Genomic DNA, 27,872 nt, shown 5'->3' with positions numbered 1-27,872 from the left:
TCTTTGGGGTAAATACCCAGTAGTGCAATTTCTGGGTCATAGGGTAGCTCTATTTTTAATTTTTTGAGGAACCTCCACACTGTTTTCCAAAGTGGCTATACCAACTTGCATTACCAAAAACATTGTAAGAGGGTTCCCCTTTCTCCCCAGCTTCTCCAACACTTGTTGTTTCTTGCCTTGTCAATTTTTGCCATTCTAACTGGTATAAGGGGGTATCTCAATGTGGTTTTGATTTTAATTTCCCTGATGGCTAACAATGATGAACATTTTTTCATGTTTCTGTTAGCCATTTGTATGTCTTCTTTGGAGAAGTGTCTGTTCACATCTTTTGCCCATTTTTTTAACTTGATTATTTGTGTTTTGGGTGTTGAGTTTGAGAAGTTCTTTATAGATCTTGGATATCAGCCCTTTGTCTGTAGTGTCATTTGAAAATATCTTCTGTCATTCTGTGGGTTGCCTCTTTGTTTTGTTGACTGTTTCCTTTGCTGTGCAGAAGCTTTTTATCTTGATGAAGTTCCAAAAGTTCATTTTCACTTTTGTTTCCCTTGCTTTTGGAGACATGTCTTGAAAGAAGTTGCTGTGGCTGATGTCAAAGAGGTTACTGCCTATGTTCTCCTCTGGGATTTTGATGGATTCCTGTCTCACATTGAGGTCTCTTATCCATTTAGTTTATCTTTGTGTTTGGTGTAAGAGAATGGTCGAGTTTTATTCTTCTGTATATAGCTGTCCAATTTTCCCAGAATCACTTACTGAAGAGACTATTGTTTTTCCATTGGATATTTTTTCCTGATTTGTAGAAGATTATTTGACCATAGAGTTGAGGATCCATATCTGGGCTCTCTTTTCTGTTCCATTGGTCTATGTGTCTGTTTTTGTGCCAGTACCGTGCTGTCTCGGTGATCACAGCTTTGAAATATAGCTTGAAATCAGGCAACATGATGCCTCCAGCTTTGTTTTTCTTTTTCAATATTTCCTTGGTCATTTGAGGTCTTTTCTGATTCTGTACAAATTTTAGGATTGCTTGTTCCAGCACTTTGAAAAATGCCACTGGTATTTTGATCAGGATGGCATTGAATGTATAGATTGCTCTAGGCAGCAGAGATATTTTAACAATGTTTATTTTTCCAATCCATGAATATGGAATGTTTTTCCATCTTTTTGTGTCTTCTTCAATTTCTTTCTTGAGTTTTCTGTAGTTTCTAAGGTATAGATCCTTTATGTCTTTGGTTAGGTTTATGCCAAGTTATCTTATGGTTTTTTGGTGCTATTATAAATTGAATTGACTGTCTAATTTCTTTTCCTACAGTTTCATTGTTAGTGTATAAGAAAACAACTGATTTCTGTGCATTAATTTTATATTCTGCCACATTACTGAATTGCTGTATGAGTTCTAGTAATTTGGAGGTGGAGTCTTTTGGGTTTTCCACATAAAGTATTGCATCATCTGAGAAGAGGGGGAGAGTTTGTCTTCTTCTTTGCCAGTTTGAATACATTTTATTTCTTTTTCTTGTCTGATTGCTGTTGCTAGGATTTCTACCACTATGTTGAACAAAAGTGGCAAGATTGGGCATTCTTGTCGTGTCCCTGATCTTAAGGGGAAGGCTCTCAGCTTTTCCCCATTGAGAATGATATTTGCTGTGGGTTTTTCATGGATGTTTTTCATGAAATTGAGGAATGTTCCCTCTATCCCTATACTTTGAAGAGTTTTAATCAGGAAAGGATGCTGTATTTTCTTAAATGTTTTTTCTGCATCAGTTGAAAGAACCATGTGATTCTTCTCTCTTCTTTACTAATGTGTTCTATCACATTGATTGATTTGCAAATGTTGAACCAGCCTTGCATTCCCAGTATAAATCCCACCTGGTCATGCTGGATAATCCTTTCATATACTATTGGATCCTACTAGCTACGATCTTCCTGAGAATTTTGGCATCCATATTCATCAGGGATATAGGTCTGAAATTCTCCTTTTTGAAAGGGTCTTTTCCTGTTTGGAATCAAGGTAATGCTGGCCTCATAGAAAGAGTCTGGAAATATTCCTTCTGTTTCTATTTTTTGAAATAGCTTCAAGAGAATAGGTATTATTTAGTCTTTGAATTTTTGGTAGTATTCCTAAGGGAATCAGTCAGGTCCTGGCCTCCTTGTGATCCTTCTTTTCTATCAGTTTGTCTTCTAGAGCACTAATTTGCTCTTCTGCCTCATTTACCCTAGCTGTTAGAGTATCTAGATTAGATCGGATCTCACTGATAGCATTTTTAAGTTCTGCCAGATCAGCTTTCACTTCTGCCCTTGGAGAATCTATGTTGCCATTAATGGTTTTCTCCAGCCTAGCTGTTGTCTGCATAACTGTTACCCTGAAGTTCATTTCCGACATCTCGCTTCTATCCATATACATTAGTTCTGTGGCAGAGGTCATAGTCTCTGAATTTTTCCTGTGTTGGGTGTTCCTCCTCTTAGTCATTCTGTTGGGGGGGGGGGGTTTGAGGGAATGTACAGAGTCCAAACTACTGACTACAACCCAAGCAGGATGTGCTTGTTTTATGGGGACCTTAGGGTTGTCAGCCTCTTGTTCTTCCAGCCTGTCTTCTGGGGGATGGTCCTGCCATGCTGTTACTCAGGCAACCCCTTTTGGGCAGAGTTGCCCTACCTCCTGTCAGGGGGATGGGCTCAGCGAAAACCGGTTTTGGGGAATTTTGTTCTCTGGTGGCTTTCCCTGGCTGGTAGCTTTCTGCATCACTTCCAAGAGTCAGAGCAGAAGTGATAGTACCCAAACTTCTGTCTCAGAACAGAGAAATCACAGTCTGTTCTCTAGAAAGCCCTCCAGGTTACACTGACTTTGTTTTTGTCTGTGCTGGTAAAAAAACACAACATCCTGGGTTGTGTGCCCCACAGCAGCTCTCCTAGCCCTTGCTTCCAGGTCCAAGTACATCTCTGCCCTTTGTGCTTCTAAAACTGCCAGCTGCCCCCAATTCACACACATGCCCCCACAGCTCCAGGATTCAGCCTGGGGGGCTGTCCTAAAGTCCTTTCCCTGCCACTGCTGGTCTTTAAGTCTGTGCCTGGTCTGCAGCATGGACACTTTTGCACTCCTGTGTTACTTCACCTTCCCAGTGCCAGCACTTATGGCGGCTCCCTCCCCCTTCTGTTTGTCTTCCAATATCTGCCCACAGAATTACAGCTCTCTGCTTCACACCTCAAAACCAACCATCGGAGATACTCTGTAGAGATCCAGATATATCTTCTTATATCTCAGGCTGATAGTGGTCTAATAGATATCCAGCTCAATTCAGGGGACTCGTTGAAATAGGATCCCCTACTCCTCCACCATCTTGCCCTCCTCCCTTGGAGCTCAGTTGTAAAGGATACAAATGGTTAACAGAAAGGGAATGGTGTCTTTCAGGTAGAATGAACAGTATGTGCAAAGCCATGGACTATTGAAAGAGTACAGCATGTTGGGGAAATGGCAGAGTTTAGTGTACCCAGTCTACAAGTTGTAAGGCCATTGCAGCTAGACTTGAGCTAGCATGGTTAGGGCAGCTCGTGAAGCATCAGAGAAGCCTGCAGGGGTCCAACAGACACCCAGTGGGCACTGGAAGTTGGAAAAACTCTTTCTTCTTCAAGCAAAAAATGCTGACAATAGATTTATATTCAGACACCCATTCTGGTAACAGTACAGAGGATGGGCTGCTGGGGAGAGAAGTGAATAGGTTGGGGAGAAATTTCACAAAAGCTGATCAGTTAAAACACTCTTGCAGTTCTCTAGACCAGAGGTAACAAAATCTTGATGAGGAAGGATTCAAAGGTTACTTGAGAAATTGAACGGTAGAATTGGTGACTAATAGTATGTAGTGGGAATAAGAAGAAGAGAATCTTTCTGATTCCAGAGCAGGGAGGAGATGGTCTTGTCCTTGGTTGGACCATGTCGGAGAAACATGCTTGAGGAGCAGTAATGGTGTGATTGATTGATTGATTTGAGAGAGAGAGTGAGAGTAAGCACATGGTGGGGGGAGGTGCAGAGGGAGAGGGACAAGCAAACTTCCCACTGAGCACGGAGCCTGACATGGGGCTCCATCTCATGACCCTGAGATCATGACCTGAGCTGAAATCCAGAGTTGGACATTTAACTGACTAAGCCACCCAGGTGCCCCAACAATGTGATTTTTTTTATGTGAGTTTGGAACACATGAGGAACAGTTGGGTGAAAATAACCAGGGGAATCGAAAATGTAGATCTGAAGGTCTAGTGGCTGTACCCTGACTGAAGGCAGAGATGTGGGGTCTGCAAGTATGGAGGTGATTAGACTCCCCAGGAGGTGGGGGGCAGGGCACACGTGAATGCTGATGCTCCCTAAGGCAGAGGGGGATGAGCCAGGTAAGGACTTCAAGAGGGAGCCAACAAAAAAGAAAAAGAAGAAGGAAAAGAGAATGATTCAAGAGAGCATTCCTGTGGGACATTGTCTACTGGATGATCTTCATCTTAAATCTTTTTACAAAAAGATTATTCATAGAAAGGGATGGAAATGTGACTGCTCTTGCATCCCTGTGACTGTGAAACATCCAGAATTGTGTATATTTTGCATGATTGTGTTTATTAAAAACATACTAGCTTTTTTTTTTTAAGACTTTATTTATTTATTTGACAGACAAAGATCACAAGTAGGCAGAAAGGCAGGCAGAGAGAGAGGAGAAAGCAGGCTCCCTGCTGAGCAGAGATCCCAGGACCCTGGGATCATGACCTGAGCCGAAGGCGGAGGCTTTAACCCACTGAGCCACCCAGGCGCCCAACATACTAGTTTTTTAATAAATAACTTGGTAATTGTAATAATTATACTAATAAATAATAATTAGCCATGTCAGTTGATACCTGGACCTTAAATCTCACGAGGACCTGTCCCTTAAATATCCCTCCAGATGGGATTAAGACACATAGCCCCAGAGTCTCCCCAAGGTTACTAACTGACTGACACCCCCCCCCCAAGGCCGCTGTTCCCTGGGGCGAACGGTCAGTGCAACAATGGCACTCACAGGCTTACCCTCTGCACTCCATTGGGTGATTACCTGTGCTTTGCCCTTTGGAATGGTCTCCAGAGACTTGCTTCTCCTGGCTGGTTAAGATGAGGGATGAGGCCTTTTTGCCCCATAGACTTGAGCACAAAAACTTCCAGCTACTTGGGATCATGCCTTCAGGCAGGAAACCAAGGCATTTGGCAAAGCCAGTCCTAAGGGATCCTCTGTGTTTGGTGGACTTTTCAGGTCTGAATGTTACTTATTAGTTTCCTGCAAGTTGGTACTCTCACTGTTATCACGTCCCTGAGAATGAACTCCAGTCTGTGAGCCTAGTCCCAAATAGGAAACAGAGCTGAGCCAATGGGAAACAACCCCTCCATTTCTATATAATCCAGCAACTCTTTATTGGGTCTCTACTCTGTGCAAGCATCTTCAGAACAGTGATCTATCCACAAAGACCCCCAGGAATGTTTGAGTAAACATTCACAAGAACCTTTCAGAGAAAAGATTATATCAGCCAGATACATTCATGTCATAGTCAAGATGATCAAAGTCCTTGAAATGTGGTAGATATGGTATCTGGAAGTGCTTGGCGTGAGAGGCTAACTTGGAGGAAGTCATTGCAAGTGGCTGTAGTCGGGGGAGACTTCTTGGAGGAGGCAGAGTTGGGTTTTTTTGCCAAATCAGAAACTACCCTATTTGAGTTGGCACAAGAAGAGGATGTGTTCAGGAGACACTTAGGGAAGAATAACCATACTCTACAGCAGGCGGTCGGTGACTCAGCGTTTTGTTTGCTTTAGGAATTTACCTCCAGACAGAAGCTTCCTTTAAGTTTTTATCAAAAAGCAATACAATCCTTTTACTAAACGCTCAGGCATAGGAAAAAACTCACTCATAATCTTAGCATCTTAACACAACTTTTAGTATTTTATTTTGCTTTTTTACTCTTACACATTTCTATTTTTATAGGGTTGTAACCAAAGAAATGTAAGGAAATAGATCAGAATGCAGCAATCATAAGTGTTTTTCCATGTTGGCTGACTGTACTAATTATCATAATGGTAAAATAGCATTCTATCGGGTGATCATACCATTATTTACTTAAGTTTTTGCATATTTGAGTTTTCCCCATTTATTTGTTATTATAAATAATGTTTTTCTTCCTGTTTGTGGCTTTTTCTATATTTTGGATCATTTCCTTAGGGCAAACACTGCAAGTTACAGTTACTGAATGAAGGTCTGAATATTTTTATGGCCTTAAAGTAAGTCTTTTGAAAAGCAAACTGGCAGTGTGCATTGATTTTTCGTGCTGCCAGCCACAAATGAGAGAGCTCTTAACTGAAGTCTCACCAATATCAGCGATTTTAACTTAATACAAAAATCCTGCTTTAGTAAGTGAAAATTGTGCTGCTTGTCTTGTTCTTTTTTAAATTTGCATTTCCCCATGTTTGCTTGTAAGCTCCTATTCCTTGCTCACAGCCGGTATGTTCATGTTTTTGCCAGAAGCTCTAGTCCTCTCTGTGCAGAAAAAAAATGAAAAATATGGGAGGAGCTTTAGCCAGTGTTCCCAGCAAACAATATTTTAAAAACCGCTGTAGTATTTTAGTTTCGGTAAAAATGTGTGTAAGAGCCAGAGGAGGTAGTGAGACTAATCATGGGACCTCTAATGGGAAACAGAAAGGAAGCCTGGATATATCCTGGGCCCTGTGTCTCCCATGTCGGGGAAGGCGGCACACACGTGAGCCTTGTACCTGGGTGTATTCCGCTCCTTGTGATGGACTCAGGGAGGCTGGCTTGTCCACAGCCTCACTCTGTGGTCTCTGCAGGTAACCGGTGTCCCAGAAGACCAGATCCTGGTGGCTGTGTTCCCTGGGCTCCCCACTTCAGCAGAGCTCTTCATCCTTCCCCCTAAGAACTTGACGGAGAGGAGGAAAGGCAATGAAGAGGACCTGGAACAAGTAAGTGAGAGAACGCTTGGCTGGGGTACTGCTTGCTTGTACCTCCCAGTCAAAGGGCACACAACCTCACCTCCAGCCACAAAAGGAAGGAAGCTTCCTCCCATTGGCCCAGCGGCCTGTCCGTCTTTCTGGCACCTGGGGTTGTGAGGAACAACAGGCTTTCCCAGAAGGTGCCCAGGTGCACACAGACTAGAGCATTTGGCACACAAGAAGGGAAGGCATTCCAGCAGTTGGCATTCCTGCAGCTTCCTCAGGTCTCCTGCCCAGTGACCTGACCCTCCCCCAGGGATGGAGGGGGGTGGACACAGGAGAGAGAGGGAGGGATTTGAGTGTCCCTGTCTATTTCTGGGAAAATAGGCTTTTTGTCCTTAAAGATCCTGGTCAATCTAAGTTTCTGCTTCAGGAGAGAAAATGAGCTGCTTTTAAACATGTTTCTGTGGAGAGAGAAGGACTGCTTCATCGTGTTTTGACTAAGGAACCAGCATGTCCAAAGGGACTGTGGTTTACCATCCTCATCAGAAGAGCATGTAGTTCCTGTGATGGGCATGCCATCTCTGAAGTAAAGGAGCTGGTTCTCTTTCTCTCACTCCTAGCTCCTACTGGGCTCTCATGGGCTGTGCTCTGCCTCACCTTTCCCCGCCTGCCTGTGACACTAAGTCAGAGAGGTAGAAAAAATTGAGTCCACACAAAGCACACATCTGCTCCCACATGAGGCAGTCGTGCAGACATCTTCTGTGTCCCTTTGGTACTCACCTGGCCGTCACCTCATCCCTATAGCCGTCCACAGCCGTCCTGGGGCAGCAGAGATGCCGACACAGTCTGCTCCTCTGGAAAATGAAGCAGATAGTCGTAGTGCAGGGCTGCATATCTAAGTCGGCCAGAAATAAATTCAGCTTCTCAATGCATGCATCACTTTTACAAGACCTCTTTATTCTGAAATAGCAAGTGGCATGTGTGAACTATATTTGGAAGCTACAATATCCATTCGTTTAGATAAATAGGTAATTACGGTGATGAATAGCAGCTGTGATGTTAAGGCGCGTCCAGCCAGATAAGAATTAGGGACCACAGCCCAAGTCGGCCTCGGCTTTCATGTGGGAATTACAGAGTGATTAAATCGGTGTTATGTGTTCCGAGACTTGCTGGGGAAAAGTAAAGAGGAAAAATTATCCCATAAAAAGAAGGCAGCTTCTGCCTTGATGTTGGCCTCCCATTGTCTCCAAAAGAGCAGAAGCAGAGGAGCGGGCTGAGGACCTACTTCCCCACTTTAATCCTGGCAGGGGCCACCCTATCCTGTGTGTGTACTTCATTAGATTAAAGAACCAATGATGGGTTGATGTCCTTTCATTGGAAACCACAATAGGTTGTGCTACGGTGAGTTATAAAGGCATGGATGAGAAAGCACTGATCCAGGGACTGAATGACACATGGAGGTCTGTTATCAACTATAATTCACCTCTCTCTCTCTCACTCCACTCTCCATAAGCAATAACATATAGCGAATAATACCAACTGCTTCCTTGGCCTCACAGGGCTCCGAGAGCTACGAGAACCAGATGGATGAAAATGTCCCAGTATCCTGTCTCCTGATTGAACTTGGTCACTGTTTGCCTCTTGACCCTGGTTTCTAGCTCCATGAGGGAGGACTGTCTCATGGCATGTCTCCTGTGCACCTCTCTCTCTCTCTCTCTCTTTTTTTACAGATTGTAGAGATGTTGTTTAATGCTCTAAACCAAAACTTGGTGCAGTTTGAGCTGAAGCCTGGGGTTCAAGTCATAGTGTATGTCACGCAGCTGACATTAGGTAAGTGCCTGCTGGGATCCAGGGGGAAATGGGGATGTGATCTGTTAGCCTGGGGAGAAAAGGGAGGAGATCATTATCAGACTCTTCTCCACAAATGCCTGAAAATAGCTTTGTGGGCAGGGCTCTTGTGTGTAGTGATGTTTACGAAAGATTAATCACATCTTTCTTGGGGCTTCCTGTTGTGGTAGCAAGAAAACTTCTCATTAGAAGTGGCTTTGCTATTGAATCCCTGGATGACCTTGGGGGGAAAATCTACAGTTTCCTTGGGCTTCAACTTAATTGTTTTTTTGTTTGTTGTTTGTTTGTTTTTATCTGCAAGTTGGGATTATAGTGGGTAGTCCTCAGGGTCTCTTAATTTTTCCAATTCTCCAATTCCATGAATCTTGGTTGGGAGGCCACATGAGATAACTTTAAAACTCCTTTTGATTTACAACAGGTGAATCTAAATTGATACAGAGATCAGCTCTAGTGATTGATTTATAAAAGGAATTTGAAAAGGTATGTCCCATTGGGTGTCCACTACTGGGTCTCCAGGAGAAACTATTTACTAAATATCTATTATTAATCTAAGACTTTTCAGATTGTGGAGGTTCTAAATGTGCCCACCCAGCAGTGTTTTAGCAGAACTGTGTAAAGGAAGAGAATGAAACATTGTATGACTATTGAGTCCAAAATTCCCAATGGGTAAGCCATAATTGTGCTGGCAGGCACTCAGGCCATCTATGACAAAGAGCACTGGAGCCCCTCTTCTACTCCCCCAAGCTAGATCCACATTACTCAGTTTACACCAGAAACAGTAGGTTTATCCAGGCAGAGCAGAGGAGTTTACTTGCCCTGAGAGGCTGTGATTGAGGGTACTATCTTCATTATTGAAACCAAGCTTCCTATGCCCAGATAGCACACAGCACAGGACAGTTGGAGACTGGATTATAGGATGGGACATCAGCTGGTCTTCTTTCTCTGATGAGAACTTCCTCCATCTAATAGCTTCCAAGTGAGCCATCTGCTTTTTCCTCCTAGCTCCATTGGTGGACTCCAGTGCTGGCCACAGCAGCTCAGCCATGCTTATGCTCTTATCAGTGGTGTTTGTCGGCCTGGCTGTGTTCCTGATCTACAAGTTTAAAAGGTATGTGCTAATATTGCTCAATTTTGATATCAGGGCTAGATTCTTTGGAGCTGATTCTTCCTATAGCCACCATTCCTAAACTCATCCCACATATGTGAAATTAATTCTCTTTGAAGCTCTGTTTGACATTGGGGGAAGGGGAAGGAAGGAATGCCTATTCTTTGAGGGTTGAAGAATAAATGGTTTAAGAATCTGAACTCTATCCAATTTATAGGTATATTGAGTCAAGAAAATAAAGGGTAGCCTATGAAATCAATTTATTCTCTTTAAGAGAAATGCAAAGAATTTTCAGACCTTACCTAAATTTCTAAAATAAGGTCTTAGGTATTCAGGAGATCTTTTATACAGCTTACCACCCATTCAGGGTGGTTAAATAGAGGAAATACAGCTGAAATCTAGTGCACACATGGACACACACATGTGCGCACATGTGCGTGCGCGCACACACACACACACACACATTTTCTTATCTTGTGTTGCAGCTACCTGGTCTCTCTTGTGTAAATTCGCATGCTAAAAATATTCCACCTTTATCCCTCTCCCTCTTTTTCCTATTTCTAAAGGGCAATTGATTAGGAAAACCAAACTTCACATGTACTCAGAAATTATGTTTGAAGGCCACAGAAGGGGTGAAATAACAGGATACTTATTAAAACATGGAACTGAAAGCAATAATTCTGGATCATTAAGGTACAGAATAAGGTCATACTTCCTTCTAGAGGTGTCCTGGTTCAGAGTATGACCTTTGCAATGAGACAGACCCCCAATTTTAACTTAGCATTTTTAGCTTTGGGCAGTTGAATCTGCCTCCCTAAGCCTTCATCTCTTTATATGTAAAATGGAGAAAACAATACCTAATAGGCTTGCTGTGCAGTTTAAATATGGTCACATCTGTCCCTGGTACATACTAAGTAATCAACAATGCTAAGCTATTATAGATAACAGAGAACGTGAGTACCCAAGGTGCCTTCTGTATCACAACATGGCATATGGTAGGTTCTCAAAAAATCTTATGAGTGGCATGGAAATGTACTTCATACAAAGACTGGTTCAAGTGAAAATATCATTAACCATTCTGGAAGCAAAACGTGGTCCTGGGAGTCTTTCTAGACACTGAGGGTAATGCTTTTAGATTGTGAGAGGGATCCATGGTAAAGGCTGTGCTCCACTTTCTCCCCCAGGACTCATTAGCTGCCCTCTCGTGGACAGCTCAGGCCTCAGAACACTGGTTTTCCTCAATACACATCTCCGCATTACGTAACTAGCAGGAAGCCTTCAACACCTTCCATATCAGGACGCAGAGAGGGTTACCTTTCTACTCAGTTAATAGACCAGTATGTGAGTTCATATCCTCAAGGATCAAGACCTGTGAACCCACCTGCCCATGTGGCCTTTGGAGATGGGACCAAACCCTCGTATCACCAGCAGAGAACAAAGATTCCATACAGAAATGGTTTAGTCAAGGCAACACCCATTTTTGGATGTACTTCAGTTCCATACAAAGCACACTTTAATTCAACCAAGGATTTGATTGTGGGGAAGCCCAGTGGTTGCTGGAGCTTGAAGAGCAACTAAACCAAATGTGTCACCTTCTGGCTTCTAGATCCTCATGGTTGCTGAGGACAAGGGCCAGTAAAAGTCCTCCAGAAAGGTATTTGTGTCAGACATCTCTAAACTAAGGCAAGGCATCCCTGAGACTTGGGAAGTTATCTGATCTCTTGCAAATGCTGCTAAACTCCCTAGACAGTCAACCTATTAATGTAGGCATCTCTAAATGTGTACACTAGATTTCTTGAATCTCTGCCAGGTAATGACATCTCTGAATTATTCTACCTCTGTCATTTCCCAATATCAGCCAACTCTTCCTGCATCTCTGACAGTGAATCGTGTAGCTAAGGCCACAGGGAACAAACACGACTCAAAGTGGGTAAACAGGAGAGTCAGCTAAGTACACTTACAATCATCTGTTACCTTTTCTTTCCTAAGCACATTTTGTGGAAGTTTTCTTCCCTTTGCTCAAGCCCTTTGGTTGAGTTCCTGTTGGATCTTCTTTTATTTCTTTGGTCTTTTTTACCCTCACCATCACCTGGAACTCTCGTGATGGCTCTATGGAGGTGCCAGGCTTGCCGATGAGTAAAGGTCAGGTTCTTATCTGTGCTTCCCAGAGGCTCCTTTGTTTCTTTAATGACTGTCCAGTAAAACTTTCTGCAGTGATGAAAATGCTCTGTAATCTATGCTGTCCAATGCAGTAACCACTAGTATGTGAGGAACTGAATTTTAAATTGTATTTAACATCATTTAATTTAAACTTAAACATCTGCACCTGGCTAGCAAACAGGCAGAACATCTAGAGAAAGGGCAGCTCTGTTTCTCTTTCCAGATCACTGGCCATGGTGAGTTTTCAAAGCCAACACTTTCTCTCTGTAATCATCAGCATCTACTCATTAAACCACTTATTCATCCAACAAACATTTACTGAATGCTCACTATGTGCCAGGCACTGAAAACAATCTCAGTGCCCCAAGTGGTCACGTAACAGGGGAAAAAGAAGAGAGCTACCATGAGTCCCAAGCTTCCTTTATGCAAATATCACCCTGTTTCTCATATTTGATCTTATTCTTGAATAGTTATTTTCTGAAGTTTTAGACAAGGTAATTAGAAATCATTATGACATGGCTTTTATTATCTGAAAATTCTGCCCAACAAAACTTTCTATCTATACTGTAGATCTGTTTTTTTCTTCTTTTTCTTTTCTTTTTTTTTCCTGGCTGTCCAAGAAAATTTTTGAGCTTTTATATGTTTATCCAGCCTTTCCTTTTCTTTTCTTTTCTTTTTTTTTTTTAAGCAAGTCTTTCATTGCAGTCTGAAGCCTACTTGCTTTAGAAAAATTTAGAGAGACCTAAATTTCCTCCCACAGGCTCCTAACACTTAGAGCTGGAACAAACAAAAGCTAACGTTTTGGGGGGCAATTCGGTTGATCCATCTTCCTTCTCTTATTAAAACATATATAAATGTGTAGGCCAAGAAATGCCCCTAAATCTCTTTATTTCCCATGTTTCTTACCTGCAAAAATGGGGCTTAGTCTGATATTCTCCCATAGTCCTCAAGTGCATGTGCTAGGAGGTGTAGAACAACTTGACAAGTTTTTAAATTGTGCACATGAGGACATAAAGTGGTATCGCTTCCACCCCTCTACAAAAAATGTTAAAGAATTTTCTGCCTGTTGTTTAGAGATTGAAATAAAGCGAACAATCTTTATAAGGGCGGATTTATCCAAATCCTCCCAGGTATCGCTGGGAAAGCAGCAAGGAGGAGGCAGTGAACTCTGGCTACAGTTCTGAAATACACAAACTTGCAGGATCGGGAAGAGTTTAACCACCTCTGACACCTGGTAACTATTACAGCTGATCCCACCATTTATGAGTAATATGTACTTTTATGATTAAAAGAAATCTGGGGCGCCTGGGTGGCTCAGTGTGTTAAGCCTCTTCCTTTGGCCCAGGTCATGATCTCAGGGTCCTGGGATCGAGCCCCACATCGGGGTCTCTGCTCAGCGGGGAGCCTGCTTCCCCCTCTCTCTCTGCCTGCCTCTCTGCCTACTTGTCATCTCTCTCAAATAAATAAATAAAATTTTTAAAAATAAATAAATAAATAAATAAATAATCCAAGTCTGTAGGTTGCATTTCTATTTAGATGAGAGGGAAATAAGGGCCAGCATGAATTTTTAATTATACATATTTAGAGAGCCTGGGATCTGCTGCCTCACATGCAATATATTCATTTAAGGTCCTTGTAGATTATGTTCAGCTGGTTTAGGCCAGTAGGAGTCATGAGGACACCTCTCTCAATGTATGAAAAGCAACCATTAAAGAAACAAAAACTGAATGTAAAGGAGTGGTAGGAACCACCCATGTTTCCTGCCTATTTTGGGATCTTTTGTAATGAATTAGCTACAAGCAAACCTCATTAGATGCCCCATACTCTACCTCATTGGGGTTGGATTAGGGAAGGGAATGTAGAAGCTTGAAAACACCACTGGTTGGTCATAGGGCAACAGAGTGATTCTTCTTTAGACATGCACAGAATGTTCTGGTTTGAGGAAGGTGTCAGATACCTTAAGTTTTAATAATACCCTTCCTAGTGATCAGCTTCAAGAAGTATCTGGATTTTAAACTGATTTCCCTCTCATTTAACAGGGTAAAAGAGGTCTCTTCTAGAGATAATATTCCAAGGTAAAATTGTGGTCTTTTTGTTTGAGAATCTAGTATCTGAAAGTAGAAAGAGCACGTGTTTTGAGGTCATCTATTCATTCACTCAGCAAACACTTGCTGAATATCAACCATGTGCCAAGCACAGTGCTCAGTTGCATGTACAGCAGAAAAGACAGAGAATATAGACCTGGCACACATGGGAAGCAAAGTCAGCAGGTTTGCCTCTTACAACATCCTTAACCCAGCATCCTATTCATTTATTTCATAAACACTGTTCCATAATTCTATATTTTTCATAGGAGAGGTGGGGTGGCTAGGAGAGGCCTCTCAGAGCTAAGTTCTGAAGGACAAAAAGGACACCATGAGAAGAGTAGGAGGAGGAGTGTTATAGAGGGAACAGCTGGTTCCAAGTCTCCAAGGTGGGGACGAGTTAGATGGACTACGTTCCTGCAACTCAAAGTTTACGGCTCAGACCAGCAGCCTCAGTGCCACCTAGGAGCTTGGCAGAAATGCACTATTTCACCCCATCCTGTCCAGACCTATTGAGTCACAAATGCATATTAGCAAGAACCTGGGTAAGAAATAAGCACATTAAAGTCTGAGAAACACTGGGTGAGAGGAATTCACAGGAGACTACAGACCTGACCCAGTGGGTCAGGGGATATGAAGAGGGGTCAGAAGATGAATCCTCCGAGAAAATTCCAATCTCAACTGACTGGTCCTCCAAGTCCTCCAGCCTTAAGTCTTTCTGTCTTATTTCCAAACCTAAGCCTTTGTGTCTTTGAAGGAGATTATTTAGCTTCTCTTAATCCTCACCTTAATCCTCTCCACAATCGTACAAGGAAGTTATTGTTAACTCCCATCAAGCAGATGAGGAAACTGACTACCCAGGTATTTAAGATCTTTGGCCCACAGGTGGTGTTCTGAAGATAGTAGCAATGGCTAGAAGCCTTTTCTTTCTTGGCTCTTCATAAAGGAAACCAATGTGAACTGATTAAATTGATGCAAACTTAGAAAAAGATGTCTTTTCACTGCGATATAATCATGTGCATCTCAAAGTCCAGCTCCTTGAAAAACTTAATAACGGATAAGTATTTTAAGGGTTTTAATGCATATCTGCTCAATGGCATTGCCCTTCTGTTGACGCCTGTTTGGTTTACCCCAGAAGAAGGTGCATTCCTCAGGGAGTTCTGTGGTTTACATCTGCCCTGGGCATCTGGTATCTGGCCTTGTGTTTCTTGGCCTCACGGCTACAGTATCTGGGTAACCAGCCCCTTTCCCAGATGTTGGCCTGTCCTACAGATAGCTTCTTCCTCCCCCTTATGACCCAGAATCTCCTAGTGGCCCAAGTTTGGCGTACCCTGTGATCATAATCTGATTTTTTTAAGGAAAATCCCCTGGATTAACATCTATGCTCAAGTCCAACACGACAAGGAGCAGGAAATGATTGGGTCAGTCAGCCAAAGTGAAAACGCCCCCAAAATCACACTCAGTGACTTCACCGAGCCCGAGGAACTGCTGGACAAAGAGCTGGACACCCGGGTCATAGGTATGTGCACTGGTACCACCAAGCTCCTGTGTCCTCTGTCCTCCAAATGCAAGGGCAGTCAGCCCATGTGGCCTGTCCTTCAACTCGTGCCAGACTGGAGGGAGGGCTGGGAAACAGTTGGCTACAGAGACATGATTGTGTTTTAAAATTTGTCTGCCCACTCTGGCCACATGGAAATGTCAGATTTTTCTTTTCCTCAAAAACAGACCAACAAGTGCTGGAGTCGGAGTCGGGGAGGTTTGAGGCCAACTCTCCATTGCTGTTGCAATATGCGTTAGCTTGTTAGCTCTTACTGTTGTCGTCAGTGGCGTATAAGATGACACGCCATTGCTCCCACCTCGTGCGCTGGTGTGGGAGGTAGCAAACTTTCAAACATGGGTGACAGAAGCCAGCGAGCTGGTAGGATAGACTAGCCAGGTGTCCCATGTAATAAAAACCTATTAAGCATCCATTCAACGTGGCCTTGGTCTATAGCAATAAATAAAGCAAAGAGTCCTGCCCTTGTGAAATTGACATCCTCTTTCCATCTGTCTGTCCTCTCTCCCCCCGCAGGAGGCATTGCCACCATTGCAAACAGCGAAAGCACAAAGGAGATCCCCAACTGCACTAGTGTTTAATACCAACCAGCCACATGGTCAACCATCTTTCTGACTTTATTTTTGATGATTACTATGACTATTATTATGGAAAAAATGAAAATGTCTTTTTTACCTTTTGTTTACCAAGGGCCCCTTCATAAATAGCAGGCAGATGCTTAGCTTTGGGAGGCAGAAGGCATTCTTAGCTGATTAAAGTGAGACAAAAAGAACAAATGGCTGCATTTGTGCTAAGGGCAAAGGATGCATCTTCCCATGGCCTTCTTGCTTTATTCTGCCACTGACCGTGTGGTCTCTTTCTTCTTTTTTAATTTTATTTTGTTTTTTACGTTTTTAAGTTGGGTTGGCTTCTCATTAACCTCCCATGCCCCCCTCCACATCACCCACACCCTACCCCCAGCACACACACCCTAAAACACAGAACATTTCCCGGTCAGATGTGCAGGAGGTGGGTTGGTGGGGAGTGAAAGTAGCTGCAGAAAGCGTGCACACCTTTACGAGAGAGGCCCTGCCTCGTGCATGCCAATAGCGAGGCTACAGATGGCTTACTGTACATAATTAAAATGTAAATAGCTTTTTATTTCCTAAGAAATAATTTAATGTTTAGTAAAAAAGAAAACAGAAAAAAGAAAGATGCGTGTGTTGGCTTATGCACTCACCCTCAGAGCTGACCAACCCCCAGGCCTGCTAGATGTGTTGGGTTCTGGATGCTCTCCAGTTGTCTGTCACACTTAACTCTTGCATCTCCATGTCCATGCCATAGCTGGTTTCTGCTTCTGTATATAAAGCGGGGGGAGGGCTTCTTTGGGACAAGTCATCAAGGAAGGACTAGAGTGACATCCTAGAACATGGGGGGCTCTCTGTGCCATCGGTGATTCGGATGAAGGTGCGAGATGAAACCTACCAGAGACTTCAGACTGCAGGTGAGGAAACAAGGCTTCCCCTCCAGAAGGAAAGCGTGGAGGAGATTTATCAACCTGAGAAGATGGGTTTTCTCTAAAGAAGTTTGGCTGCAGATCTGATAAGGGACGGTTATTCTGCTTTCTGGTTGGATTCCGTGGAAATGTATAATCCTTCTGGAGAATTCTGGCGCTATTTAGAGCTCAGAAAAGTCCCCCGGTCACCAGGTGAGGCCGAGTGAGTGCATCTCAGCCCAGGAGGAGTGAGAGCAGTTGGGAGGGGTGTGGCATTTGTGGCATCACAAGTCTGTGTAAGCCCCTTGCGGGCCAAATAGGGCACTAGCCTTTCACGATATTAGTCAAAGATGATTTTAGCAAAGCTGTGCTATTTGCTTGTCAGATGTACACAACTTCCTTAAAGTCAAATGTCTGCTTCAGTTCCCTTAAGATAGTTCTTGCCTCTGGGGCCAGCGGCTTTCAAAGCCAGCCCTCCTGTTCCCAGCACCCCGGCCCCTCCGCCCATTCGCACACGCCACTTCTGTTCCGTAGGGTCACTCGAAGCCATGCCGTAAGCATTGTTTTCTTTTCAGGCTCAGCCTGAGTACACTTGTTTTACAAAACGATATACTGTATATATATATATGGGAGGAAAGGCTGGATTTTGTACCTGTTAACTTTGTGAGATATCATTCGCCTTCTCTGTGAGACCCTGAGAGAGTGCGACCTAGAGAAGTCTGACTGGCTACAGCATAGATCGGGATAAGGAGTGCTTCTAAAGATCCTGCTTTTATTGTTTCAAGGGTTAAATGGGGCAGACAATTGCAATACTTGTACTAAATACTGAAATACAAATGCATGAGTCATGTCTATATATACAGTATATGTACATATACTGTTCTTGATTTTATTGTTCCATTTGAATATTTCTACTGTAAAAAAAAAAGACAGTGGTTTTGAAATTGTTGAAAATAAATGTATTTTTGTACATCAAAGCTATATACCTGGCTGAGATGTTTCTCTTTGGGCTGTTTTCTTCACCTATTGCTATCAACAGCTATCGTTGCAATAATGCTACAGGGCCCAAACCCAAACCAAACAAATAGCTTTTAACCCAGATATTTATGTTTTACTCATGGATCTCCAGGTTGGTTGTGGTTTGACTGAATGCCATCGAAACTGACCAGGCTTTCCTGAACTAGTCCGGATGCTAGGTTCAGTTGGGGTCCAGGCTTGCTTCATAAGCTGTCATCTTCTGGGACCAGAAGCCACCCAGGGATTGGTTTTCATGGTGGATTACAGAATTCCAAGTGAGGCCAGCGGGATACTCTTTGTCTGTAAGGCCTTGGCTCAAAATGGTCATTCTGTTTACCATCATCTCCATTCTGTCGACTAGAGGAAAGCACATGGCCACGTCCAGCATCCATGGTTAGGGAAGTAGGCTCTGCCTCCTCTGGTGTAAGGTACCACTAAGTTGTATGACAATAGTGTGAGAGAGGATTCCACTCTAGCGGAGGGCATGATGAGTTGAGAACAGTAGTAACAATAGTTCAATCTACTCTACTCATTCGTTTTCTCTGGTCCTGTGGCTTTCATTAGATGGTCCATTTTCAAGTTTCCCACCAACACTTGTGGCCAGGACTTCTGATCAGAAGGCCTGGTAAACACAAGGTCTTAGACTTGGTGTCAGATCCCATTGAATGGTAGATAGAACTGCAACGCAGGCCTTGTAGAGTTTAGCAGGGGAAATGAAAAGAGGAGAGGGAACCAAGAAGACATGTATTCTTGTTTTTTTCACTATTATTGTTATTAACCTTCTTAATACTGTTTGACGCATCAAACCAGCAATAGCGCTTATCTTGCCCACTGCTGAGGAAGGAATTTGGAAGGATAAGTGAGTGGCTCTTCTCCACATTAGATAATAAGAGAATGTGAACTAAGTACTTAGAATAAGGGCTGTAAGTTAGATGTTTTAATCTTTTTAGTGTTCAAACTATGTAATAAATTACCACGGATCCCAGAAACCCAAGAAACCAGAGAGCTTTGGTCAATAATTTGCTCCTGTGTTTTGAATGCTAAGCTGACCATTCCAGAATCATATTTTCTGAACTCAAATAATTAAGATGTGGGATGAAACAAAGGTTTTCTTTTGATGTGTGAATGTATCTAAAAATTAGTATTATTCTTGGTTGTAACTGTTCTTGGGTTATACTCGCCTTTTAAAAAATTATAATATATAATTAACTTCTTATGTTAACATAAATGAGGCTGTCATTTATGGTACCCCTAAAAGAAATAGTTTTTTTTGGTCTAACTAGTGGTTCATAACATTAAGTGCCTACACATCCTGAAGGGGTGTGTAACGAGCTTCTCTGGTAATGTAACATGTCTCATATTCTGATCGCACGTCAAAAGTGATTTTTCTAAATGCAGTAGTTGTTGCTTTCCAGTGGGATCTGAGTTCTTCCCATGTTCGTTTACATCGGGGTTGATAAAAATCAGTCCACTGGATTAGAAGGGACACAAGTGAAATACGTGGTAAAGCAGCATTAGTCAGCTGGTTTGTTTGGCCTGAGCCTTGGTAGGAATAGAGCCCGTGCCTCCCCCACCCGCACGGGTCTGCCAGATTTCTCGTAGCAGACAGGCAAAGGCAGAAGGCAGAGAGTGTGATTGGCTTTACGGTTATCCCTCTGCGGGGTTTCTCATCGGAATTGTCTTCTCTCTGGAGATTCTAAACCTCATAAGCAAGCCTGCAGCAGTTCTCAGGGTGGGGCCCAGCTATCAGCACCTGAAGCAGAGCTTCTGAGGAGTCTCCTGTCAAAGTTAGAAAGTAACCGCTCTATCCGCCACTGAAATCACTCAGGGAGAGTTCCTGGGGAAAAGGTACCTCCCCCTGGCTCCTGTTACCATGATACAAGGCACCTTCATCTGCAGAAGTGAGAACCACTTCCAGATTGGCTCATTTCCTCCTGGGCAACAGCTGCAGCTCTGAGAGAGCCACGCAATTGAGTTATCTGGAACAAAGACACACTGCGAGTCAAGGTGGTGATGGATTATGCCTTGGAAAGAGTGGTAAGCCAGGAGTTAGGAGATCTCTGACTTTCAGCAAATCACTCTGGACCACGATTTCTTATTTGCAAAAGGCAAACACTTTATGGCCTGCCTCACTGGCTACTTTTGATTTTCAGAGGGGCGAGGAGCACATTGCCGATTCCAAAATTGACAGATGACTACGGTAAGCATACTTAGGGGACCTGTTTTCTTCTTCCGTAGACACATCAGTGGGAGGCGGAGAGCAAAGTGACTTCCCTAAGTTCGACAGCAAATGAGTGTGGAGCTGAAGACAGAACCCATGTCTTCTTGCTATTAGGGCAGCGCTTTTTCCACCACATACCCTCTGGACAAAGGCAAAACTGAACCACGCATCACGGAACATCAGCAGACATGTCCCCTGATGGTTATGCCAGCGTGGCTCCTGTATTTCAAAGGCCCGGAACTGTTTAGAGTCTTAACTTCCCAAGTGTGTTCATCACCCAGTGGCTCACAGCCCTCCACATGTCATTGTCCTGCTAACCCGCTTGTTTAGCAGCCCATGGCCTGACGCCCTTGCTTCCCTCACTGGGCTGAAGGAAGGCTGCTCAACAGACAGCTGCCAGACCCCAGCTTCCCATGCTGTGCTGCTTGCCTTTTAAAGCAGTTGGCCTCGTTCAGAGGGAAGAAGGCCAGAGAGCAAACATAAGCAATGGGAATGCCTCATCCAGACACACACACCAGATCCTGCCAAATTCTCTTGTCTACTCCAGCGGTACTGCCAAAAGGGACCAGATGTAGCCCAACAATTACCTCCAGAGTACTACTACATCTCGGTGTCCCTTAAACTTGGTTTAATTACCATTAACTTTACAGTAGCAGAGAGCCCTTTAAAATGCTCTTTGCTTTGGTGTTCTCAGGCCGTATATCACGAGGAGATATATGTTCATTCAGAGCGGAATCAATGAGACGTTGTATACAAAATCGGGAGGAGAGCCTCAGCCAGAGTTCAGTTTATTCAGAGACTGGAAGTCTCAATAAAACTCCCATTACTTTTTCATTGTCTGAGGCCAAGAGGGGTATAATGACATAATCAGGGTCCAATTTCCCTATCTATAAATTGACAATAATGACATCTATCTACCTCACAGGGTTGCAACCCAGATCAAATGAGATAATTTGGGTAAAAAACACACAAAATAACTAGGGCTTGACAAATAATGGATTGAACCTGAGAGGGCCAAGTTCTTTTGTGCTGAATCTCCTTTCTCTGTCCTCCCTGGCCTCAGGTTGTAAAAATTATCTGACCAGTCTCTTGCCTACTCTCACCTAGGCCTGCACTTTCAGGGAAAGAATCAGAATTACCTGGTCCTCCTCAACTCCCCCTTAGAAGGAAGAGAATTTTCGTTAAAATCGGCTATTTACACCTTAATCCCCAAGGTCACAGCTTTTTTTATTGCTCTTTAAAGTGTGTGTGTGTGTGTGTGTGTGTGTGTGTGTGTGTGTGTGTGTGTGTGTGTGTGTGTGTGTGTGTGTGTGTGTGTGTGTGTGTGTGTGTGTGTGTGTGTGTGTGTGTGTGTGTGTGTGTGTGTGTGTGTGTGTGTGTGTGTGTGTGTGTGTGTGTGTGTGTGTGTGTGTGTGTGTGTGTGTGTGTGTGTGTGTGTGTGTGTGTGTGTGTGTGTGTGTGTGTGTATCTGATCTAATTTTCCTTGTGAGACAGGGAACATGGGAGCAAGCCCCAAGTGAAAAACATGATGCACCTGGGGTACTTTCTATTGGCTGTTATTGTCAAAAAGTTTCTCCTGCGAGCAACAGAATCAGGACGCAGGCCCAAACACAGGCCAGACTTAAACACGGAGGATCCTGATTCCAAAAACGACCAATGAGCTGCCTGCGTTGCCTGCCAATATCGACCAATCAGGATGAGGCCCTTCCAGCCAATCAGGATAAGGCATTTTTTTCCTTTCCCCTTATTAGCATATTGGACCAGAGTGGGAACTTGGGTGGGGACTTTATATAGGCGGGGCCTCCGCTATTCTCTGGGAGGTTATGGGAGGTTAGTCTAAGAGGGTTGGGTATATTTTTTCTTTTTGTTTTTAATTATAAAGGATGGGGGGGGGGCGTTTCCCTAGCTCCTGTAAAGCCTTTCACGTACCTTTGACTTTTGGGTCTGGCCTAGTTGCTGTCATGGTGGACCCAAGAACCTGACTGGTAACAGACCATATAGAAGGGCCAAGAAATGGATACTTCTAAAAAGGGCTGCCAAGAATACATCATAAAATTAAGGACTAGAGGCTCTCGGGTTCTGAAATATGCTCAGTCTTCCCAGATGTGGTGATACCCTGGAGATAGCCATGCTGCCGGGACCAAAACAATTTGGCCTTGTTTGTTCATGGTGGTTTCGGGTCCAGAATTTATAACCTAATTTCTTGTTTATTCTCCTTTTTTGTACAAAGCTTGTATGAGGATGTGTGCTGTTCCAGGTTCTCGGGTCCCTCAAAGCTTCTCTGAGGGTCACTGTCTTGAATTCCTTTATTGTCACACGTTGGAAAACAAATGAAACAATTATTTGTAAAAATATATATTTTATATATTTGAAGGAACCGAGGACATGTTTCTTGCCTTCAACTCCAATCACGGCCCAAGGAGCTCTTTCAGAGAGGGAGCGCGAAACGCAGATTCTTTTCAAAACGTCAACCAAAGACAGAGGAAAATAGATCATGACAGGCACACATGCCATCTGTCATTATGGCTCAGTATCTGGGGAACGGCACTGTTTGCAGCTATTAGAAATGAACCAGATAAAGTGGGGCCTTCCGTGAATTGCTCCTGAGAAAGTATGTGGTCTGCTCCTGGAAGAATAGAGACTTCTTGTGCTGGAATATCTGTGCCCTAAGTGTCCCATGGGCTGAAGTCTGCTAGGCTCTAAGGATTTCTCCCCACTAAAGTCCTACTTCTCCCTAGAGCCTCTCGAAGTAGCCTCTTCTTATGATGCAGAATCTTTTGTTGCTTATTCTCCCTTGCAGAGGGTTATTGCTGTCAGTACTCCAGGAACTGGCTGCAATTAAGAGTATGTCCAAACATGGTGGATGGAAAGAGAAAGGTGGCCATACAAAAAGCAACAGAGAACAGAATTGTTTTTCTTGTCACTGATCTATTTTTCTTGGTTTCTGGGTAGAATCACCTGGGAAGCACTTAATTGTCTCCATAAACACACACCTGGTCCTTGGAGCGCGGGAATGGTTTTCGTGCACTGACCTTCCAAAATCCCATGGTTCAATTAGAGAATTGCTGGGCTGCTTCCATTGGCAGCTGGGATATTTTGTGGGAGGGGCACCGAGGGAGGAAGATGAGAGAGGTGAGTCTAGAGGAATAAAGTTAATCTTTGTCAATTACAAAGCTTTTCTTGACACATTCTCATTTCAACCTGTCAATTTCAGATTCTCCTCTGTGAGGGGAAAATACAGATGCTCCCCAGATTTCTAATCTATTTATAATGGTAACAAGACAACTCTAGGCAGTGTGTGCTCATCATGAGCTAATCATCCTCTGCTATGCCTTGTGCCTCCTAATTAGTGGCATGTTGGTTGCCTACTGATCAGGTTGGAGCCTCATCCAGGCAGTAGGGAGGGATGGTAGGGGGAGATCGAATTCTGAGCCCAGTGGAGCTCAGATCTTGGCAGACTTTCTAACAACAGGTGGGCTTCACACCTTGCCTTGCAATGTGTCCCATTTAAAGAGGCAGCCACAACTACCATGGGTGCTAACAGGAATATGGCAGGCTTCCAAACGTGTCTCTAAGAGCTCCCCGTAGCAAGATGCAGTCCTTCCAAAACTTCTTGGCTTAATGTTACAGACACAGCAAGTGACATCTAGTAGAAGAAAAATAAATAATTAAATGTGCATCTATAGATGATAATGGGGCAAGATCCCTTTTGTTCGTTCGTTCACTTAAAAAGTATTTATTGAGCTCTATAGTTAATAGTCTCTTATGGTTGCTGGAGTGGAGGTGGGCAGTGGTATAGGCTAAATGGATAATGGGTATTAAGGAGGGCACTTGTGATGAGCTCTGGGTGTTACATATGAGTAATGGATCTCTCATATGTGAGTAATGAATTCTACTCCTAAAACCAATATTACACTATATGTTGAAACAACTAGAATTTAAATAAAAACTTTTTAAAAAAATAAATAAAAAAGTTTTATTGAGAACTTGCTTTCCAACAGACTCTGATCTGGATACTGAGGACAATAAAAACACACTTAGTATGAGGTGATCATATCATTTTTTATACAAACTGGGACACAGTTGGGGGTGAATGGAGCACTCTTCTTAATTACTCTGGGAAAACAAGCATGATGCAGGACTGTCAGCAAACCAGAATGTACGTTCACCCTAACTTAAAATTCAGAGTCAGAGATGGGTCAACGTTCCACTCACCCTTCCCTTTTAATTCCTGACCCAGGGATAGAAACCCAGCCTCTGAGCCCAAAACTGTCTATGGAGATCCACTATCAGCTTTTCAGCCTTTTGAGGGCCTCTCATTGGGGTGGTGGATCCCTACATGGTTAGAGGTCAGTGAGCAAAGCCTTAGATGGTTTTTAAAAAGCTATCTAAGGGGTGCCCGGGTAGTTCAGTCAGGCGGCCAACTGTTGGTTTTTGACTCAGGTCATGCTCTCAGGGTCCTGGGATCAAGTCCTGTGTTGGTCTCCTTGCTCAAGTGGGGAGTCTGCTTGGGATTCTCTCTTCCAGCCTCTCTGCCCCTTCCCCCACTCATGCACACATAGTCTCTAAGATAAATATTTACAAATTTTTAAAAAGATATTTATAACATTATATCAATTAGGTTTCTTGGTTGCAGAAAATAGTCACTGCTCCTGGCTAATTCAAGCGAAAAGAATATATGGGAAGGTTATGGAATCATAACCTTGGAATCAACTCAAGTTTGAAGAAAATAGCTTGGAAAGAGGCAGGAACTAGGACAGCTTTGGAGGAATGGAAATCAGGAAACATGGATAGTATCCTACCAGGGGCTCCTGGCAGATAGTATCTTACCAGGGGTTTCCTCCAAAATGAATGAACTCCAATTATCTCTTCTATCCTCATGTTACTGAAAATTCAAAGTTCCTGATAAATTTCCCAACTGGTGAAGTTTAGGTCACATGCTCATTGCATGATCCATGGACTGAAATGTGTCACCCTGAAATTTATATATTGAAGCCCTAACTTCCAGCCTCTCAGAATTCGACCATGTTAGGAAATTGGGCTTTAAAGAAGTGACTGAATTAAAATGAGGCTGTTAGGGTGGATACAAGTCCAATCGATTGATATCCTCGTAAGAAGAAATTAGGACACAGTTTACAGAGAGCTAACCAGATGAAGACACCAGGGGAAGGCAGCCATCTGTAAGGCAAGGGGAGGGGTCTCAGAAGAAACCCACACAGCTGACCGCTGAGCTCTGACTTTTAGCCTCCACAGTTGTGGTAAAATACGTTTCTGTTGCGTGAGCCACCTCACCTGTGGTGCTTGTTAGGACAGCCTTAGAAAACGAAAGGTGAGGGAAACTACCCGGGGAAATAAACCTGTAGCTATTGCTCTGGCTTTTGAAGTGAGATTTCGAGACTGTAGGATTTACTCTCCCACGGGGACTCCCCACACCAGGAGACAAGTCCTTCCTCCCCCACCACCGGTAAGAGTAAGAGGATGGTAACAAAGGCAGAACCGATGGTGGTCAGAGGATGAACGTTCCAGTCCTTTTAAAAGTCACTCTTCTTTCCTCATTTATTGAACACAAACCAATGAACGAAGAGCATGGCTCTGTAGCCGTAGGAATTTCAGGTATGAATCTGTGGCCCACATCCTGCCCTGATGGAACTTAGAATTTAAGGAGCAGTCTTGTAAGTATTTATTCAATTTTCTGTCACGCTTTGGGGGAGGGAGAGAAAAGGTACTTGGATCATTTAGAGAAAAGTAACAGGTAGGGTGGGATAATCACCCCCCACCCCAGGGGAAAGGTGGTGGTGAGGTGAAGGATGAATTCTCGAAGAAAATGGCAGTTCCAGATGGTGGGATTTACACTTTCTTTTCCACCTAGAATATTCCTTTCCCTTCTCTCCTGGCACAGTGATAGAACTCCGAATGTGGAGGAAATGGCAGAACTGAAGGATGAATAGGAACGCAGGGATGGTGAGAAATGGACTTGGAAGGCAACTACAAAACCAATTTTAAAGTTAGAGATTTAGGGGGCTCCCTGGTGCCTCAGTTGGTTAAGTGTTCGACCTTTGATTTCTGCTCAGGTCATGATCTCCGGGGTCCTGGGATCTAGCCCTGCATTGGACTTGGTGCTCAGTGACGAGTCTGCTGGAGATATCCTCTCTTCTTTTCCCTCTGCCCTCCCCGAACTTGCCCGTGCTCTCTAAAAATATCTTCAAAATTTTTTAAAAAATCAGATTTGGATTTATAGAAATGTGGACCTTCTAATCTGCACAGAAGTTTGTGCAGTTTTCCATTTTATTCCAAATTCTAATGATGAGCATATGTTCATTTCATAATTTTTTCAAAAATAAGAAAATTAGAAGTCATATCAAATGTCCATAATGTGGAGTCCTGGGATTGAGCCCCGCATCAGGCTCTCTGCCCAGTGAGGAGTCTCCTTCTCCCTCTTCCTCTGCCTGCTGCTCTCCCTGCCTATGCTCTCTCTCTGTCAAATAAATACATAAAATATATTTTTAAAAAATGTCCATAATGGTTTTCCAGATGTAGCAGATTTCTGGGTATTTTATTCAAGTTCTTTTAAATAACCTTTTAAAAAATGTAATAAGACTGTTCTGCAATACCAATTATTAAGCATAGCTAAAATAGGAATATTCATAGGTCAAAGATGGACAATAACTTCAAAAGAGACTTGTGGAGGCATAATATCTGCTTAAGAACGGTATATTGGTCTTTATAAATGGAAAAAGAAACTGTAATTACTTAGGTCCTTCACAATGAGTATTAAAGATACAGGAAATCATTACTCAAGATTCTTGGCAAAGGAAATGGCTCTTATGTTGCTCTCTGCTACTCTTTTATTTCTTTCACAAAAGTAGAGAAACTTCGCTGCCTAGCAATTTTACTGGCGATGTCCCATCCATAAGTAATTTGCTGTTGTTAACAAATGTTGGAACAAAACAACACCAATTAAGGTTCCGAGTGGTTATCAAACATGGCAAGAGATTGTGCATGAACTGTGGGATGAAGAACTTAGCTTAGGGAAGGCATTGCCTGTTGCTAAAAGACATTTTAAACAGAAGGGAACCTAGGACCCAATTTCTTGCCTGAGCTGTAGCACACACCTGATGTTCTGATACAGGGGGTTAGCTAGAGACCTCTGAACTGGAATGCTAGAAGCCGTGGGCCTGGGTGAGATCACCTGGGGAGGACATGGAATGGAAGGTGAGCACGTTCAAATGGGCCCTGCCAGCTTTGGAAGAGTCTGTTCTCCAAACGATTTTCCATTTACAGTGTATGCTTTGTTGTTGTTGTTGTTAACAAATAATGTATTATTTGCCCCAGAGGTATAGGTCTGTGAATCATCAGGCTTACACACTTCACAGCACTCATCATTGCACATACCCTCCCCAATGTACCTAACCCAACCACCCTCTCCATCCCCTCTCCCCACCAGCAACCCTCAGTTTGTTTTGTGAGATGA

The 27,872-nt window shown here is 43.3% G+C and overlaps 1 protein-coding gene across 1 annotated transcript in view; it reads left to right on the top strand.

The window, feature by feature from the left end:
- Positions 1 to 16,270, top strand: part of SORCS3 (sortilin related VPS10 domain containing receptor 3) — a gene marked incomplete at both ends in the record, with an annotated part of 596,464 nt that extends 580,194 nt beyond the window's left edge. The window contains 5 exons of the mRNA XM_080823492.1: positions 6,833 to 6,964; positions 8,668 to 8,767; positions 9,788 to 9,893; positions 15,493 to 15,653; positions 16,206 to 16,270. Coding sequence (XP_080679618.1) covers positions 6,833 to 6,964; positions 8,668 to 8,767; positions 9,788 to 9,893; positions 15,493 to 15,653; positions 16,206 to 16,270 — 564 coding nt within the window. The remainder of the gene's footprint in view (positions 1 to 6,832; positions 6,965 to 8,667; positions 8,768 to 9,787; positions 9,894 to 15,492; positions 15,654 to 16,205) is intronic.
- Between the last annotated feature and the right edge of the window lie 11,602 nt (positions 16,271 to 27,872).

The sequence above is a fragment of the Martes martes genome, assembly GCF_963455335.1.
Source record: "Martes martes genome assembly, chromosome: 14".
NCBI lineage: Eukaryota > Metazoa > Chordata > Mammalia > Carnivora > Mustelidae > Martes > Martes martes.
This window is presented reverse-complemented; position numbering and strand designations above follow the sequence as displayed.